This window comes from Monodon monoceros, unplaced genomic scaffold (genome assembly GCF_005190385.1).
Source record: "Monodon monoceros isolate NGI ecotype Baffin Bay Population unplaced genomic scaffold, NGI_Narwhal_1 Super_Scaffold_12, whole genome shotgun sequence".
Taxonomy (NCBI): Eukaryota; Metazoa; Chordata; class Mammalia; order Artiodactyla; family Monodontidae; genus Monodon; species Monodon monoceros.
In genome coordinates, this window is record NW_021703768.1 from 124,733,837 (window position 1) to 124,751,291 (window position 17,455).

The 17,455-nt window shown below is 43.9% G+C and overlaps 1 protein-coding gene across 2 annotated transcripts in view; it reads right to left on the bottom strand.

The window, feature by feature from the left end:
* Nucleotides 1-252: 252 nt before the first annotated feature.
* HTR4 (5-hydroxytryptamine receptor 4) overlaps nt 253-17,455 on the bottom strand; it is a 181,332-nt gene continuing 164,129 nt past the window's right edge. Inside the window, exons 6-7 of one of the 2 annotated variants that reach the window (XM_029217425.1) lie at nt 12,055-12,130; nt 253-498 (exon numbers count right to left, since the gene is read on the bottom strand). In XM_029217425.1, the coding sequence (XP_029073258.1) occupies nt 12,070-12,130 (61 nt within the window). In that variant the 3' untranslated portion in view covers nt 253-498; nt 12,055-12,069. The remainder of the gene's footprint in view (nt 499-12,054; nt 12,131-17,455) is intronic. The other variant, XM_029217424.1, reaches the window with a different exon arrangement.

Sequence of the window (17,455 nt, forward strand, 5' to 3'; positions counted from 1 at the left end):
ACTAGAGCAGAGACAAATTTGTGTTCCAACAAAGGAAAAACCTTCCTTATAACTAAAGCTTCTCCACAATAGAAGGAACTGCATTAGGAGGTAGTGAGCTCCTATCCCTGGAGGTGTACAAGCAAAGACTGACCAACTTCCAGGGACGCTATAGAGGATGCTGCTTCTGTGTTGGCTGCGAGCCTGCATCTGATGGTGCCTGAAGTCCCTTCTCAACTCTGAGATCCTCCATGCTCTGGCCTTGGATCCTGTCCAACCCTGTCATCCATGTACCTTTCCTGGGCCCTTGGTCCCACTGCCCCATGCCTCACTGGTGGTGATGAGGGTCAGGAGAGATGCCAGGGTTCATGCCAGATGTTCATGCAGACATGAATGGGAATGAATGGCTTAGTTGTGAGCCACGTCCTCAATCAGAAGCATGATTCCAGGGATTCTGGGTCATGGTGTATGGGCAGCTTCTCGAATTCCTGATGATGTCCACTGTGCAGAACTGTGTACCTAGGAAGGATGGAAAGAAAGCTTGAGAATTTGACAGGCATCCTTCAGATGCACAGAAGACAGCACTCCCACCCCTCTTGACTTCCTTTCTGCTGTACACTTCCGAGAGCATGGCGAGGTGGGGCCAGGCAGGGGCTGGTACTTCATCAAGAGGGAAGCCCAAATAACAGCATCTGAACTGTTTATTTTAAAGGTGAGGAACTGAAGTCCTGGAGGAAAGGGGTACATGGAGGGTGAGAGGCAGAGCTGGGATTGGTACCCAGATTTATTTCCCCATAACAAAGCCTGGGGCTCTCGTGTTACTCATCAAAATGGACCCTATGTACCACTTCAAGCAGTATCTACATATGCTAAGTTCCCAAGGGATGGCTCTGGGTTCAGCAATAGCCAAGTTCTGACTGAGGTTAGTAAACCACTCAGAGCCTGAAAGACAATGTAGCTCTGTTTGTTAGTTGGATCCCTTTTGGTGACATCTGGGATCGTAAACCCATTAGATGAATCCAACAGCAAGTTGACTCTAAGCATCAGAGTGAAATTTACTACTTGACAAGTGTTTATTATTTTTCTGCAGTATCACACGGTTACACTCAATATGTTAACTGCATTTAAATCAACCTCAACTGCAAGTGGGTCCTGTCATCAGTAACCCAGTTTCCAGCACCTGGCAGTTATTCTTATGACATTATACAGTTCAGGAGCGCTATTACCTCTCATTCCCAAGGCCAGTGTAAAGCCCATTCAGTAAAACAAATCAAAGAACACATACCACTTACCTGGCATCATATGTTGACAACCAACTTGGGGGTGGTTTCTCAAGAATTATATTGATGCTTTCCTTTGAATTATAATAATTTATTGCTCACTCATGTTGGCTGGTTGGTATATACAAGGTACCAGGTACTAAACTCTCTCCACGCATTACCTTATGTAATCTGCACGACAGCCCCATGAGATGGTTATTATGTTTATTTTTCATTTAAGCAAAATGACACATAGCTTCAGTGACTTGCCCAAAGGAGTACAGGTAATATGTGAAGATACAGCCAATCAAACCTGGTCTATCTGATACCAACACCCACGTGCTGAACTGGTTCGCACACAAGCCATGGAGTAGGTGTAAATTTAAAACAGTGAGTCTTAATCGGAACAATCTGGAGGCACTTTTGGTTGTCATGGCAGGGGCAATGCTACTGGCAGATATCTAGTGGGTAGAGACTGAGGATGCTGTTAAACATTGTTCAATACACAGCACGGACTCCCACAACAAAGAATTATCTGGCCACAAATGTCCATAGTGCCCTGATCTAGAATAAGAAGTCCTCCTAGCTGGGTAGAAGCAGGTGTTAGCTGAGGAACACAAAGTGAAGGGCATGAGTCTGCTCTCACAGAACTGTCACTGCGGTGCTGCTAAGACAGAGGTAAGCAGACGGAATATGGCCTGAAGAACCACAAGCACCTGCTAGGTGAGTGTTGAGGAGAAGAATGAAGTGGGAAGGGTTATAGAAAGGGTCGGATCACACAGTCTTCATGAAGGCAGCCAGGGCAGGTCCCAGTGAGATATGTGAGTAGAGGCTTTAGGGAGGTCAGCATGCCAGCTACTGAGTCATAATCTCTCAGCCTCAACACCACCCTTCTAAGCTTGGCTTTGTGCTTCTGCAAACCAAATGTTGGCTTGTCGGCTAGCTCCTATCAGGCTCCTCCAACTGGCAGAGCCTGGAAGCCTGGAAGGAGGAGAAGGACCTTGCTGCTCCTGTGAGCCTGCTACCTACTCCTGCTTCTCGTGAGCATCACCCCAGCCATGCTTCGTCCGCCCAGCAGCGGCGATGCCTGGCAGTTGCCTTGCAGTAGCAGCGGAAAGTCTTGTTTACAGTCTTTCCAACTCTTGCATAACCAGCTTCACGGCAGCCCCTCAGAGATAGTGCCTCCTCCTCAGAGGTCAAGTTTCTGCTCTGTGGGATCCCTCTAAGTCTCTACATTTTTTTGGTTATTCCCTTTTTTCCCTCAGCCCTAGAGGGAGCAGTTGCTTCCTCCAGTTGCTACCTCCATATACACTATTAAAATATTGTTTAAATAGCCGGTGTGGTTTCTGTCTTCTGTCTGGATCCTGTGAGATATAATGAAGAATGGAGGCATGTGCATATCTGGGAGAAGAACATTCTAGGTAGAGGGAACAGCAACTGCAAAGGGCTTCAGGCTAGATCCTGTCTGGAACGTCTGAAGAAAAGCAAGGATGCTGGGCGCCAAGGCAGAAGGAGTGAGGGGCGGAATGGAAGGAGTTGAGAGCTGAGGTCAGTAAGGTAGCCGGGGCCAGAGGGTTGGCGTGGAGGGGCCACGGCTGGCAGGTCCCGATAAGGCTTTGACTTTTCCCACATGTGAAAGGTTTGAGCAGCGCCCTGACATGATCTGAAATGACTTCTTAGCAGGCTCTCTCTGGTTGCTCTACTGAGAATAGATGGAATGGAGGTGGGGTGAGCACAGGGAGACCAGTTAGGAGGTTACAGCAATAATCCAGGTGACAGAGTAGTTTGCTGTTATACTTCATACCAGAAGGTTTAGCCTTCACAACTGTCCTCAGACGCTGTCACATGTGTCAGTGTTTCCCTTGCCTTGGCTCACCAACTGGAGGCTGTGTCATGCAGCATAGTGACGAAAACTATGACTTGAGTCCGACAGACCCCATTCCCAAACCAGGCTCTACCACTTAACCAGCTCTGTGATATTTAGCAAGTTATTCAATCTCTCTATGCCTCATCTTCCTCCAGTGTAACTGTGAGTGATGATACCGACTCACAGTACTGGTGTGTGGACCAAATTGCATCACGTATGAAAAACACTAGCACAGGGTCTGGCACAAAGTAGAATCTCAAAATATTGAAACTGAAATTATTCTGTTTACTTCTTTCCCTCAATACCTCATTTAGTTATGAGTATATAATAATGACAAGAATTATATATGCACAGCAGTTTACTGTTTAAAAATATTTTCCTCCTTTTTTTCCTTTATAGGTAAAACCTAAAAGAACTCAAGATGTAGAAGGTTCCCAGATCTTGTCTTTCTCCCTTATCAGAATCACAAGAGCTCTTTTGGCAAGCATGTGTACCAAAACAGCACTAACTGATTTTCCCACCCATGACTTTATTTATAAGTAGCTCTTCAGGCCAGGCGAGGTAGGCAATAAGACCAATATTATACAGAGGAGAAAACTGAGACTCAGCTCAGTTAAGTGAGTACTGAGCATCACGGTAAGTGAGTGGCAGAGCCTGGCCAGGACCACAGTCAGATGCTTGCCTGTTGCTCTTGCCCCTGAATGGCATTGCTTAATGACTTAAATACAGGTCTTCAAACAAGGGCTCAGAACCAAACACCCCTGTGAAATGGGGCTGTACTGCAGTATCTGAAAATCATACACAGCTCATTTTATGAAGGAATTAGGATATACACCAGGCATAATTTTTGGTAATTACACACATGACTTCATTTTTATCATTTACTTTTCACAACCCTAAGTGGTAGCAACTATACTGGGACCTACCTTACAGATGAGAAAACTGAGGCTCAGAGAAACCAAGCAGCAAGTTATGTAAGGTCACAGTGTCCACGATGCCCACACTCTTAACCTCAAAACACACTCCTGAACCTTTGCCCTGTTCATGGCCAATAAGCCACGTTCACTGGCAATCAATCAAGTCCACATGAAGAGGGTGTCCTGGTTGAGGTACCTTTTGGTATTTCTGATCATATAAGAAGATATACTGCATGGAATCAGGCACACGTCTACAGAAGGCTTGAACACGTCTTTCCTGAGTATCTATTTCTCATGTGCTAGTAAGTGAATTGTTCAGAGTAACAAGTGGAGACTCCCCTTCTCCAGAGTTCAGTGGAAAGGCAGCAGCTCTCGTTCCATGTGAGGGTGAGCAGACAGGCATGTGTTCTGTTACAACCTTTGGGTGGTCCTCTCACCGCGGTGGGTGATGCACCCAGAAAGGAGGAGCTAGTCTGAGATTTCCTTGGCAGGACTCTGGCAGAGGGCAGTGTGTCTCACATGGAGTCTGGCCTGCAGAGGTTTTCCCAAATCTCATGAGATATATTTTTAATTTGGTATTTTCACTTTGATAGTAAATAAACAATCTGAGCAGATTTGGGATGATCTAGAAGCCACCTTATGAACTCATACTGCCTTGGGAATTCAGAGCTTGAATTGCACTCAGGTCCACATGATGTTGTGGTGACAACGAATGACGGTGCAGTGTTTCTCTAATAAGGGTACATGAAAGTACATGATACTGCAGAACAGCATTCAAATCCTGACTCTACCATTGACTAGTTGTGTGACCTAATCAAGTAGATTAGTTCTACCTACCTCACAGCTTTGTTGGGACGATAAAATGAGCTTAGCAAAGGTCTGGACATGTAGTGGGTGCAGAAATCTTCACTGGTAAGGAAACCAAGGTGCAAAAAATGTGAATTTCCCAGGGTCAGGGAAGGAGTTATGTATGGAATGGTTAAGAGTATAGGCTCTTGAGTCAGAATGCCCGGGTTAAATCCTACCTCTGGCACTGACTAGCTCTGCGAACTATTCAAAACGTTCTGGGTTGTTGTGGGCATTCAGTGAAATAACGCACGTAAAATGCTTATTACAACAACGACAGCCAGCTAGTAAGCACTCCATAAATGTTTATGAGAGCTGTTCCTATTTGATGACAGAGGTAAGGCTTGAACACAACGCTTGATTGCTGATTCAGTGCAGAAATCCATTCTTTAATAATTAATCAAATGTTTGTTCACTTAGTCATTGATCACAGGGCTGAAAGAAAGCTTCAAATGGCTTTACAGACAAAGAAACAGCCCCCGAGAGAGACAGTCATCTGTTCTGAGTGGCAAAAGTCTCTCAGCTCTGTTTGGTGTAATATCTTACTTGCAATCTTGCAGCTGTGCTGGGGAAAGCAGACCCCAGATATGTGGGTGTACCTGGGCAGTTCCAAGTCCAGATGAAAAAACCCAACTGCTGTTTCCCAAGCAACAGCAAGGCAGGAGGCAGCTCCCTTCAAGCTGGGTTGCTTTCCCTCTTTACATTAATTTACTCAAGCATGACTGAAGCCACATTAGGTTTGGTAATGACCTGAGGCTACAATTCATTCACTGAGCAATTAGCATCACACTTAGAGCAGCCTGGATGTAATTAGTCGCATAATAATAGCCCCCTCTGCCTGCGCAGCCTAGTATTATAAGGAAATGATTAGACTTTATTACACATCATCCCGGCCCTACCCCGCATGGCATTGCTCATATGGAGGCGACTGCAAGATGTTTTAATTATTAAAACGCATGGTGCATGAGTTTAAAGAGATTCAGCCCTAAGACAGAGTTTCACGAAAGCCGGAGCCCCATTACCTGGAAACAAAGATCTCATCTTGGGTGTTTTTTGATGTTCAGGGAGAAGTGAGACTTTCAAATCTTAGGCATTTATTCATTCAGCCACTTATTTGTTTAAAAATATATTTTGAGTGCCTACCACTGTGTCACGCCCTGGAGGTAACAGGGCGGTGAGGAAAATCTACAGTCCCTGTCTTCGAGGAGCTCACAGTGTAGTGCGGGAGACCCACAGTGAGATGGAAAATCGCAGGCCTGAGAAGTGTTAGGGATGAGAGGTATTTGGCGGTGCTGTGAGAACATGTCATAGGGGATGTGGCCGAGGTTAGTATGTCAGGGTAGCGTGACTGAGGAAGTGAGGGAGATGAGAACTGAAAGATGGGTAGGGGTTAAGCAGGTAAAGAGGAGGAAGATGTTGGCAAAAGGGCCAGCAAGAGTAAAAGACCACGGTCCTGAGGGCAGGTGTGCCTTGCGAGAGTAGAACAGGGCGGGCATCACTTTAAGAGGAGAGTGAAGACTCAGAGACTCACCCTGCTAAGGGCTGTTATGCTCATCATACGAGCAGTAGGAAGCTAAGGTAATGAGAATGGATTCATGAGGACTTCATGTTTTGGAAGAACATTCTAGCTGTGGTGTGTAGAATGGGCAGAGGTGAGGTTGGAGTGGGAGCCCAGAGGCAAATCAGGAGCCATCTTAGCTTCCTATTGCTTCTATAACAAATTACCACAAACTTATTAGCTTAAAAGAGTGCAAACTTATTATCTTACAGTTCTGGAGGTCGGAAGGTCAAAATGGGTCTCAGTGGGCTAAAATCAAGGCGTTGGGCAGAGCTGCATTCTTTCTGGAAGTTCTAGGGGAGAACGCCATTCCTTGCCTTTTCCAGCTTCTAGAGGCTGCCCACATACCTTTGTTCGTGGCCTCATTGCTCTAACCTCTGCTTCCACCATCACATCTCCTTCTCTGACTCTGACCCTCCTGCTTCTTTATTACAAGGATGCTTGCGATTACAGTGGGCCCACCCAGATAACCCAGGATAATCTCCCCATCTCAATACTTGTAGCTTAATCACATCTACAAAGTACCTTTTGCCACCTAAGGTAATACATTCATAGATTTGGGGGATTAGGATGTGGATCTCTTTGGACATTATTTTGCCTGACACAGGTGATTTCCTTTTCTTTTTTTTAGATGGAATATGCTCATTTTAATTTAACATTGTTATTATGCTTAGAGTAATTTTTTTTTTTGGCAGTGTGGACTGGCTCTATTTTTAAAAATTTTTATTGTTAATTTACAATGTTGTGTTAGTTTCAGGTGTAAAGTGAATCAGTTACACACATACATCACAGGTGATTTTCAAGGTGTCTAGAGATGTTAGTGACTCAGAGATGTGGGATGGTAGCAGTGGAGGTGTTGAGAAACAGTCAGATTCAGGATATATCTTGAAGACAGAGCTGACAGGACCCACTGATGCATTGGACATGGGGGCAATGAGGGCTTTCAAGGTACAGCATGGGCTAGGCAAGGTGCAGAGGCAGGAAAGAGCTTGGAGTGACGTTTGAGGAATGGTGAATGTTCTAAGAGTGTATCCTACATGGTGAGGATGGGGGTGCTGGGAGATGAGGCTTAAAGGAGGTAGAGGCCCCATGACTGAGGGTCTTAAAAGCTAGGCTCAGAAGGTTGGGCTGAGTCTTTAGGTAATGGAGAGTGAAATGAACACTGGCTGCACTGTGGGGAATAACTGGGACGATTGGGACACTGAGACCAGTGTGGAGCCTCGTTCCTCCAGAAGAGAAAAGACAGGTCTAAAGCACAAGTAGGAGCAGTGGGCAGGAGGAAAGAGAAGGACCTTGCAGACAGTGATGGGCAGGACATGCTCACTGATTCCACTGACCGTGAAGGGTGTCCAGTCTGAGTTTAGCCCGCAGACCTAAGTGGATGCTCATGTCATTCATTATGGAGCCCTCAACCCCCCCTGAGACTTTTCTTCTCCAGGAGAAACACCTCCAGTCCTTCAGGATTCCTCATAGACCAGGGTTCCTATTCTCCCTCGGCTCCCTGGTTGTTCTGCTCTGGACTAGCTTATCTCTGTCATTAGAAAACAGATATTCTTGTTAACAGTTAAGGGATTCTGGCCTCAGGTCCTCTCTTTGATTATCAGTGGAGCCAGGATCAAAATCCACACCTATGATTCAGCTGTTTGTATTTACACAGACATTTATAGTGATTCCAAAACAGGGAATGCTTCCTTCAACTGTGTTCCTCTCTTGGCCTCCCCACCCCATGCCATCACGGGCTCACAATCTCTTACATGTGCTTCTTCACCATAGGACACAGCTGTGGCGGTGCTCCCCAGCCCTTGCCTTCCATAATCTAAGGACCAGTCCCCACCCCTGCAGGAGGCTCTACCTCCTGGCCATAGCAGAGTCCAAAGTTACTCTGCTTCTACCTCCAGGAAATATGTGACTGGGGACTTGGAGATATTATCAGGGTCTTAGTGCTTGAACTGAGAATGGGAAGGGCTGCCTGGGGGAGCCAGGTTTGACCCATGTGTTCATAGAATCAGAGAAAGTTGATCCAGAAAGAGAAAAGAATGAAGTTGATGTACAGTGAAAAATAGACAAGAGATTATGGTCTCAGAGAGGTGGAAAGAGGAACACTAATCGCTAAAAGCACCCATATTCCTTATTTGTCACCATGAAAGCCAGTAAATTTCCTGCTCTGGGGATCCATGAGATACCTCTGTATCTTTCCAATAAATCTCCCTCTGTTTTTCTTCAGGAAGCATGAATGGGCTTAGAGCCTGTGGTAGGCACTGTGAGTTATTTACTTTAAAGCATGTGCCCAGGGCTTCCCTGGTGGCGCAGTGGTTGAGAGTCCGCCTGCCGATGCAGGGGACATGAGTTCGTGCCCCGGTCCGGGAAGATCCCACATGCCGCGGAGCGGCTGGGCCCGTGAGCCATGGCCGTTGAGCCTGCGCGTCCGGAGCCTGTGCTCCGCAATGGGAGAGGCCACAACAGTGAGAGGCCTGCGTACCACAAAAAAAAAACACCAAAAAACCATGTGCCCACACACTCTTCTGTCTTTCTAATAGAGCCTGTCTCCTAGTACAGGCAAAAACACTGCTTGACAGCTAAGGGTTTGGCCTCTGATCTTCTGATCAATGACTTGAAGGTCTGCTAGGGGAATCTGATGGAATATGTTTTCCTCCTGAATAAAAGACAAGTATGATAAGAGTCTGCCTTATCTTCTAGCATTTGGTTGTGGTTATGTGAGAAGGATACAATGTTTGGAGCTGTTGCAACTAGTTTGTGACCATGAGAGTATCATCCAGAACGAAAACTACTAGGCTGAAAAGAGCAGAGGAAAAGCATCTGGGTCCTTCACAGTGTTACTGAATTACTGAATTAACCAATACTAAAACTACCAAACTCTACCAAACCAAGCTTTCTATCTTGTAAATGGATAACTTATTTTTTAAAGTTAATTTTACTTAGGCATTCCAGTGCTTATAGGCCAAAGTATTCTAAATGGCATAATGCCCACGATCCCTGTCTTCCACGTCTACTATGACTTCCCACATTCTGCTACATCCAAATCCTACCCACCCTTTAAGACCCATGCCAGAAGTCTTCTACACCATCCATGAGCATTTACTGTTGACAGGAACACAAATTATCTGCTAATGTGAGGTGTCTGATTGGACATATGTCTGGCCTCCTGACACTCCTGGAAGGCAGAGCCCATATCTTATTATATGATAAGAAGAAACAATCTTTCAGCCCTGTACTTTTATTTATTTATTTTTAAAATAAATTTATTTATTTATAAAAATAAATTTATTGGGCTTCCCTGGTGGTGCAGTGGTTGAGAATTTGCCTGCCAATGCAGGGGACACAGGTTCGAGCCCTGGTCTGGGAAGATCCCACATGCCGCGGAGCAACTAGGCCCGTGAGCCACAATTACTGAGCCTGCGCGTCTGGAGCCTGTGTTCCGCAACAAGAGAGGCCACGATAGTGAGAGGTCCGCGCACCATGATGAAGAGTGGCCCCCACTTGCCGCAACTAGAGAAAGCCCTCGCACAGAAACGAAGACCCAACACAGCCATAAATAACTAAATAAATTTAAAAATAAATAAATAAATGTATTTATTTATTTTTGGCTGTGTTGGGTCTTTGTTGTTGTGGGTATTTCTGGTTCTCAATCTTTCCATTGGGTATTTCTGGTTCTCAATCTTTCCATGAGAGGGAGACTGAGAAAGCTATCCTAGCACAAAACTTACATCATGGGTTGGGGTCATTGCCATGGAAACCCGCTGGCAAAGAAGCTAGGAGTCTGTGGATACAAAAGGAATATTTTTCAACTGGTATAGGATGGGAAGGTGTTATAAACTGAATTTTTTTAATCTCTCCCCAAATTCATATGTTGAAGTCCTAAACCCAAATATGATGGTATTTGGAGATGGGGCCTTTGGGAGGTAATTAGGTTTAGATGAGGTCATAAGGGTGGGGCATCCGTGATAGGATTAGTGCCCTTATAAGAAGAGGAAAAAAGAACTGAGTCCTCTTTCTCCACCCTCACTGCCATGCTCTCTCTGTCTCTGTCTCTCTGTCTGCCATGTGAGGACAGTGACAAGGCATCTGTCTGCCAGACAGGAAGAGGATTCTCACTGGGAACCAAATTTGCCTCCACCTTGATCTTGGATTCCCCAGCCTCCCAAACTGTGAGAAATAAATCTCTGATGTTTAATCTACTTGGTCTACGGTATTTTGTTATAGCAGACTGAGCAGACTAATACAGGAGATCTCAAGGAGTCAAAGAAAGAATATGGATGGAGAGAGCAGGAAACAACAGTATAGATTGTGGAGATAGGACTTTTTTGCCATTAGTCATTAACTCAGGAAAACCTAAGGCATCAAGAGAAAATGAACTAGCAGAGGGGCACGTGCATGTACGTGTTTCTGTGAATCTTTTACTAGCAACACTGCATTTATCTAAAGGTCAGGTATCCAGTGACCTTAACGATCCAGAAACCTGCACTGAGGTGTTTTTTGTTTGTTTGCTTGTTTGTTCTTTTTAAAGGTCTCTGAGTAATCAGAGTAGTTGTCCCAAAGGTGTGGACTTTCCTTGTAGTCTTCCTCGTTTTTCATTCGGAGAATATTTAAACTTAGTTTGCATACAACTCTAGAAAGCTTGGTTCTTCCACACACAGCAGAGGAGAGACTGGAAACTAGGATGGGAAGGGAAATACGTAATGCTAGTGGTAGATAAACTGATTGCAGGAAAAAAATGATAGCTGACATGTGCAAAGAGAAAAGAAACATAAGAAGGTCAACAAAATCAACATAGCAAAACCAACCAGGGCCATATAGGGCAGAGGAAAATATTTCAAACATCCCTCAAGGCCATTACTGTAGTGTAAAATAACTTAATAATGGAAATTCAAAATAATGACTTTGAACAAAGTTACTCAAAATCTGATTTGATACTAGCGGAATCCAAATAAAGTCTGTAGTTCACTTAATAGTATTGGATTAATGTTAATTTTCTAGCTTTCGATAAACGTTCCATAGCTATGTAAAACGTTAGCATTGGGAGAAGCTGTGTGAAAGGTATATAGGCACGCTATGTACTATCTCTGTATTATTTTTCTATAGATATAAAAGTGTTTCAAAGGAAAAGATTTCTTAAAAAACGGAAAAAAATCAGTTTAGTCACAATCATTTGTTTGAGAAAGTTGGAGTTCACCACTTATAGCCAAGGAGATGCAGGATGAATTGGGGTCCGGGATAACCCAGATGAGCCTCTGAGGACCACGATAACACTGGCTGAATTCAGCTCAGTCAAGGGCTCATCTCCCACAGGGCTTGGGAAGGCTATGCTCCCAGAACAGGGAAGAAGCCCCAAACAAAATTTAAAATTAGGGAATAGAAAACAAAACAAAGCTCTCAAACCATGCAAACCTTTGGCCTTCAGATCAATAGCAATCAAGGTCCAGAAGGAACTCTCTTGGCACGGCAGGCCTCTGCCAACAACCGTGATATTTCTAGGATATATGATGTGTCCACTGGACTCAACCTAGTCCAGTGAGGACAGAAGAATAAGCAGAAACCAAGGGCATTTTGTAGGAAGAAGTGAATGGACAGATGCAGGCAGACTCACAACACAGACAGTGACAGACTTACAGAGCACGTTCAGAGCTAGACAGGAACTGGTCTATTGCAGAAGAGCAGGAGGAAGCTGGAGACAGAGGAACAGCCACTTTTAGTTGAAACAGAAAACAGCCACAGATGAGGAAGAGCCAAGCAGAAGTTGGGAAAGAAGAAAAGAAAGAAAACACAGAGGTTAGTGGATTGGTGATCTTAGCCCAAGCAAGCATTCTACTAGGCTCAAAGTGCCTTTAGGAGGGGATAAGGGGGGGAGCATAACATGGTTATGCCACACTGTACCTCTGGAAAGAACTTTTATAGCCAGGATCTCATTTGAGTCACACAAACTCTTGGGAGGTTTACAGTGCAGGTTACTACCTTAATTTACCAAGTCATAAAATAGGCACAGAGAGGAAAGTTATTTGTCCAAGGGCACCCAATAGTTAGCATCTAAGGCAGAACAAAAGCCAAGTGTTCTGAATTACCTTTCATGGTATCATGGCCAAGATACGTACAGAAAGCCACCCTCTTTCCTTCCCCTTCCTCTTCCTCATCATTAGCCAGGCCCCATCCTTACATGAATCGTCCCATATAATATTCCCAAATACAATATCCCCATATATAATATTCTGCCAACCTTGTGAGGTAGGTACTATTAACCCTCATTTCCTAATGTGGAACCTGAGGCTTAGTAAATGCAGTGTGACCAAAATAATCTAGTTAGTAAGAGGGAAAACCGTGACTCGACCTCAAGGCCCTCTGACTCAGAAGCACACACCTTTAAACTGAGCGTCGTGACCTCAGAGCCTCCCTTCTAAAGGCTAGAGCAACTTATTCACCACCCCCATCCTCCCTAGCCCCCAGATTCTGGACCAGGCAAGCAATGAAACTCTTCTCGAGCCCTGGGTCCCATTCCAAGAAGGAAAAGCCATGCATGGCCTCCTCATATTTCCCAGAGATATTGTATTAGGAAACCCCATCCAAATATCCTCTCCATACCTTCAGGGCCCCAGGCTCTAAGAGGCTCTCCCTACTCGGCCCACTTCTTCTCTCATCAAAACATCAAATTCTACTTCAGATGAGGCAAGAGACCAGACAGAAAACGAGGAACCTGGAGTTAGAATCCTTAAGGGCAATCTGATTAAAATAATTCACCATAAAGATTAAAAAGCACAGACCATACCCTCTTTGCCCTTCTTCCCTCTTCTTTAGCTAACCTCCGATGATATGTCTGTGCTGAGGGATCTTTGAGAATGTAGTTGGGTTTGGCCACTTCCTCCTTACAGCCACCTCTGGCCATCTCAATGTTATTCCCTTTCCCTCTTTTAAACAAACATAGCACTTCCTGCTTCTATCATTTATTTGATGATATAAACTGCCTGTGACAGCCCTTACTGTGGCTTGTTAAATACAACTGTATATGCATTTAAGTAGCATGTTTCCAGATAAATTACAAGCCTCTTGTGGGAAGGAACCATAACTTATTCATCTAGCACAGTTATTATTTTATTGACCATTAGCCAAGCAATGGTGGTTGAGAGTCAAGTGTCCAAAATTCTCATCTCAGCTCCATTACTTAGAAGCCTCCCAATCTTGGACCTCCCTATGCCTCAGTTTCCTCCTCTGACATAGAGATAAAAGCAGTACCTCCCTCAGCCAGTTATGGTGAGGCATGATCGTATGTGCTCATTATGCCTGGCGCGGTGCTCATGAAATATTAGCCAGTACTGTGCTAGTCAAACATTAAGTTAACTACATGATTACATAGTGATATGGACCCACAACTTTTTCTTCCTTCAAATGGTTCTCTCTAGCCCTTCACTAGCCTGATGACATGCCTTAATATCCTTCATGAATAAGACTCTCTAAACACTCATCCAAACACTATTCTATGAAAAGTTTCAATTTCAATAACTCATATGCTGGCATGAAAATTTAAGAAAGAAACTCAGAAACTTTCAGTGGGCTATAAATAATCACAGATTTAAACATCTGGGTGTCTGTTTGCATGATATGCTCTCCTGGAAATCAGACAATTGGTATCTGGCCACTCAAACACTAGGAGCTGTGATGCATTCTAGTGCAAGAGGAGCTGAGACCACTCCTTGGCTCTGGGTCTTCCACAGTTCAGTGGTTTCCAGAATCTGTGTGGGGGCTGGGATTACATGTAGGATAATACAAACTATTACAAACAACTAATACTTGGCACATATATGTTAGACCTTCATAATAACTTAATTAAAAATTTAACTACTCTTACATATTTATGTATTTCCTTTTAAATGCAAGTAACAACATCGTTTTTCTTGGATATAACCCTTAACGGGTTTAATGAGCAAACTTTTGGGAGTGCAACGTGTAGGTAAGCTATAGACATGTCTGAAATAGTGAGCAATTCTGGGGGGGATAAAAGCCTTTCCTTATGAAAATCTCAGAAGATATAAGTCTTACAAACACTTTTTTTTTGCACTGCAATACACTTAAACATGGGGGATGAGATTAAAGTTACACATTGAAGAAACAAGATGAAATTTAAAATATTACTATAAAATAAAAATTTAGACTTTCATAAATTTTATAATTTGTATTAAAGACCTCACTGTCTGTCCCGTCTGTGTCAACCCTGCTGAATAGTTTTCCTGTGACCTCTGGCTGTTTGAATTTGTACTGGCTGGAGTGATCATGTAAGACCTCGCCTAGTTGGAATCTATGTTTTTATATACAGAGATTGTTCCTTATATTTGTACTGCAGACCACGATCTTACAAAGCCTTTGACAATCATCATTTTATTTTTTTACTCACCACAAACCCAGGAGGTTGGTATTGTGAAAGTTTGAATGGAAAGAAGTCACACATCCTTTCCCCTGCCCAGACAATGTAGAAGACCACGCTAACTGATCTGTTTTATCTTTCTTAAATTCAAACACGGTCCAGGCAGAGTCTTGGCCTGGCAGCTTGGGACACAGCTGAGGGAGGTCACAGACCCAGGAAACAGCACTGTGCAGGCTGACTTGGCTGTTGTTTGGATGGGGATGTGACAGGCTGGGGATTGGTTGGTCGTTCGCCAACTGCCTCGCAGCAGGTGTTAGGAAAACTCAAAGCCAGAGAAACAAGGCTTGGTGGCAGATAGAGGGAAGAGGTCAGGCAGAGAGCTGGGGTCCCAGCTAACGGCTCAGAGTGCTTCAAACGCCTGGACAACTCCTGCCACCTGCTTTGACTAAGAACTCCGGCTCTCCTGATTGGGTCAACCCCTGTCACTCTTGGAGGAAATCTTTGCTACTAGAAAGGGTCTTATCCACAAATTCTGAGTTAACACCTTAAAATCGTTTGCCATAGGCTTAGAAGAGATGCATACATCTGACCCAAGGTAGGGACCCACAGCAGTGTCCTCCCTGGGCAGGGAGGTCATATAGTCCTCTTCCTCAGACTGAGGGCTCTATGTCTCCTGGACAACAGTTGAGGACCAAGTCTCAGAGCTGTTTCTAAGCAAAGCTTAATGTCATAACCAAAGGCAGCTTCCCCTAGCATGGCAAATTCCTATCTACAAAGTGTTCTTCCATTTATTCTGCCTTATACATCAGGGGCAATGATGAAACGTCTTAAGGGTAATTTTCATTATTTTTGCAGCAACAATATGGGGAAACACAACTTTACATACTGCCCAACAACAGCATCTATTTGAATCTACTACCTTAAAAAAAATCTGACCTAAAGTTGTTCTACGCTGAAGCTGATTAGAAATGACTGGGACTCCTTCTATGAGCTAACTTTGAAATATCACCTATTTTTATAGTCATTAACCCACTCTAAGGTTGTACCACTATGATCTTAACAACTTGCTTTAACATCACTCTTAGTGCACACTTTGTTCAAATGTGCTTTAGCCTTTGGCCAAAACCAAATAAAATACAGCTCTGATCTGACCACATCAGCTCTGCTGTCAAAAATGTCCTGGCTCCTTACCTCACACTTCCCTACTCCAGGGACCTCTGCTTGTCCCTAGTGGCAGGCTAAGGTCTAGCACATTCTGAAGCCATCTCTGTCTGCCCTGGACAGGAACTATTAGAAGGGATCTGGCTGCTGTTGATGAATTTCACTCTCCGCAGCATTAACAATGAGGTCCTGCAGGGGCGTTGTGTTTGTTTGGTCAGGGCTTTTTCCATTAGGCTTGGTCATCAGCAGTTGGCTGGTTACAAATGCAGTCCTAAGATCAAATGGCTGGAATCCAATTATCCCAGCTTCCTGTCTGTAGAGCCCTGCCAGGGAAGGACACAGTCGTGTTTGCCTGCCTTGTCAGGCTCCCAGGACTCAAAGTATATCATTTGGAGAAAACAAACAACAGATCCCCAGATGTTCTGATGGAGCGGCAGCATGGTGTGGAAAGAGGAAGCACTGGTCCAGACACAACATCTAACACTATTCTATATTCTGCCTCTTCCTGCCTCAGTGTCTACCCCTTCACTTCTTTGAGCTTCTGCTTCTCATTTATTAGTGGGAGATCATAACACCAATCACTGGGCTATTGGGAGCTTTTTAATGAGATGATGTATATGAAAGAGCTTTGAAAACTATAATGATTATGGTGATGATGATAATAATAACAAGGTTAACTGACATTTACTGAGTGCCTATCATGAGAAATGCACCCTAGTGGGTGTTTAATAGACACAATCTCATTTAATACCCACAAACATCTTTTGAAAAATTGTTGATGATGGTAATAATGATATTAATAACAACAGCTAACATTTCTTAAGTGTTTACTATTTACCAGCCTCCAGCGTCAGCATTTTATGCATGTTAACATAAGTAATCATTACATCATGTGAAATAGGTACTATTATCAGCTCTAACTGACATATGAGAAAAATTGGATACAGCAGTTGGGTAATCTGCTCAAGATCAAGCTGGTGGTAAGAGGCCACAAGGATTCAAACATAGGCATTCTGGTTCTAGAACAGAAGCTGGCAAACTTTTTCTATAAAAGGCTAGATGTAAGAATTTTAGATTTGGGGCCCACATGCCATTTCTGTTGCATATTCTTCTTGTTTTTTGGGGGGGGGGCTGGTTTAGTTCTCATTGTTGTTGATTTTTTAAACCCCTTTACAAATGTAAAAACCATTCTTATCTCAAGGGTTACACAGAAATAGGCTGACAGCTGGATGTGGCCTACCATAGTTCAATGGCCCTTGCTCTAGAGATAATTTCAATTTTACAGATAAGGAAACTAACGCTCAAGTACTTAAGTAACTGAAATCAGGATTTTAATCCAGTTTTGTCTGCTTCCAGAAAGTGTGTCAACCCATACTCTATTGCTTTCATGTATGCTGTTAAAATGTAAGATATTACCACTGAGTTAGGGATGCTATACTCATCCCAGTCAATTTCCAGAGAATAGGTTTTTCTTATTCGAACAGACTTGGAGACAAGATAACA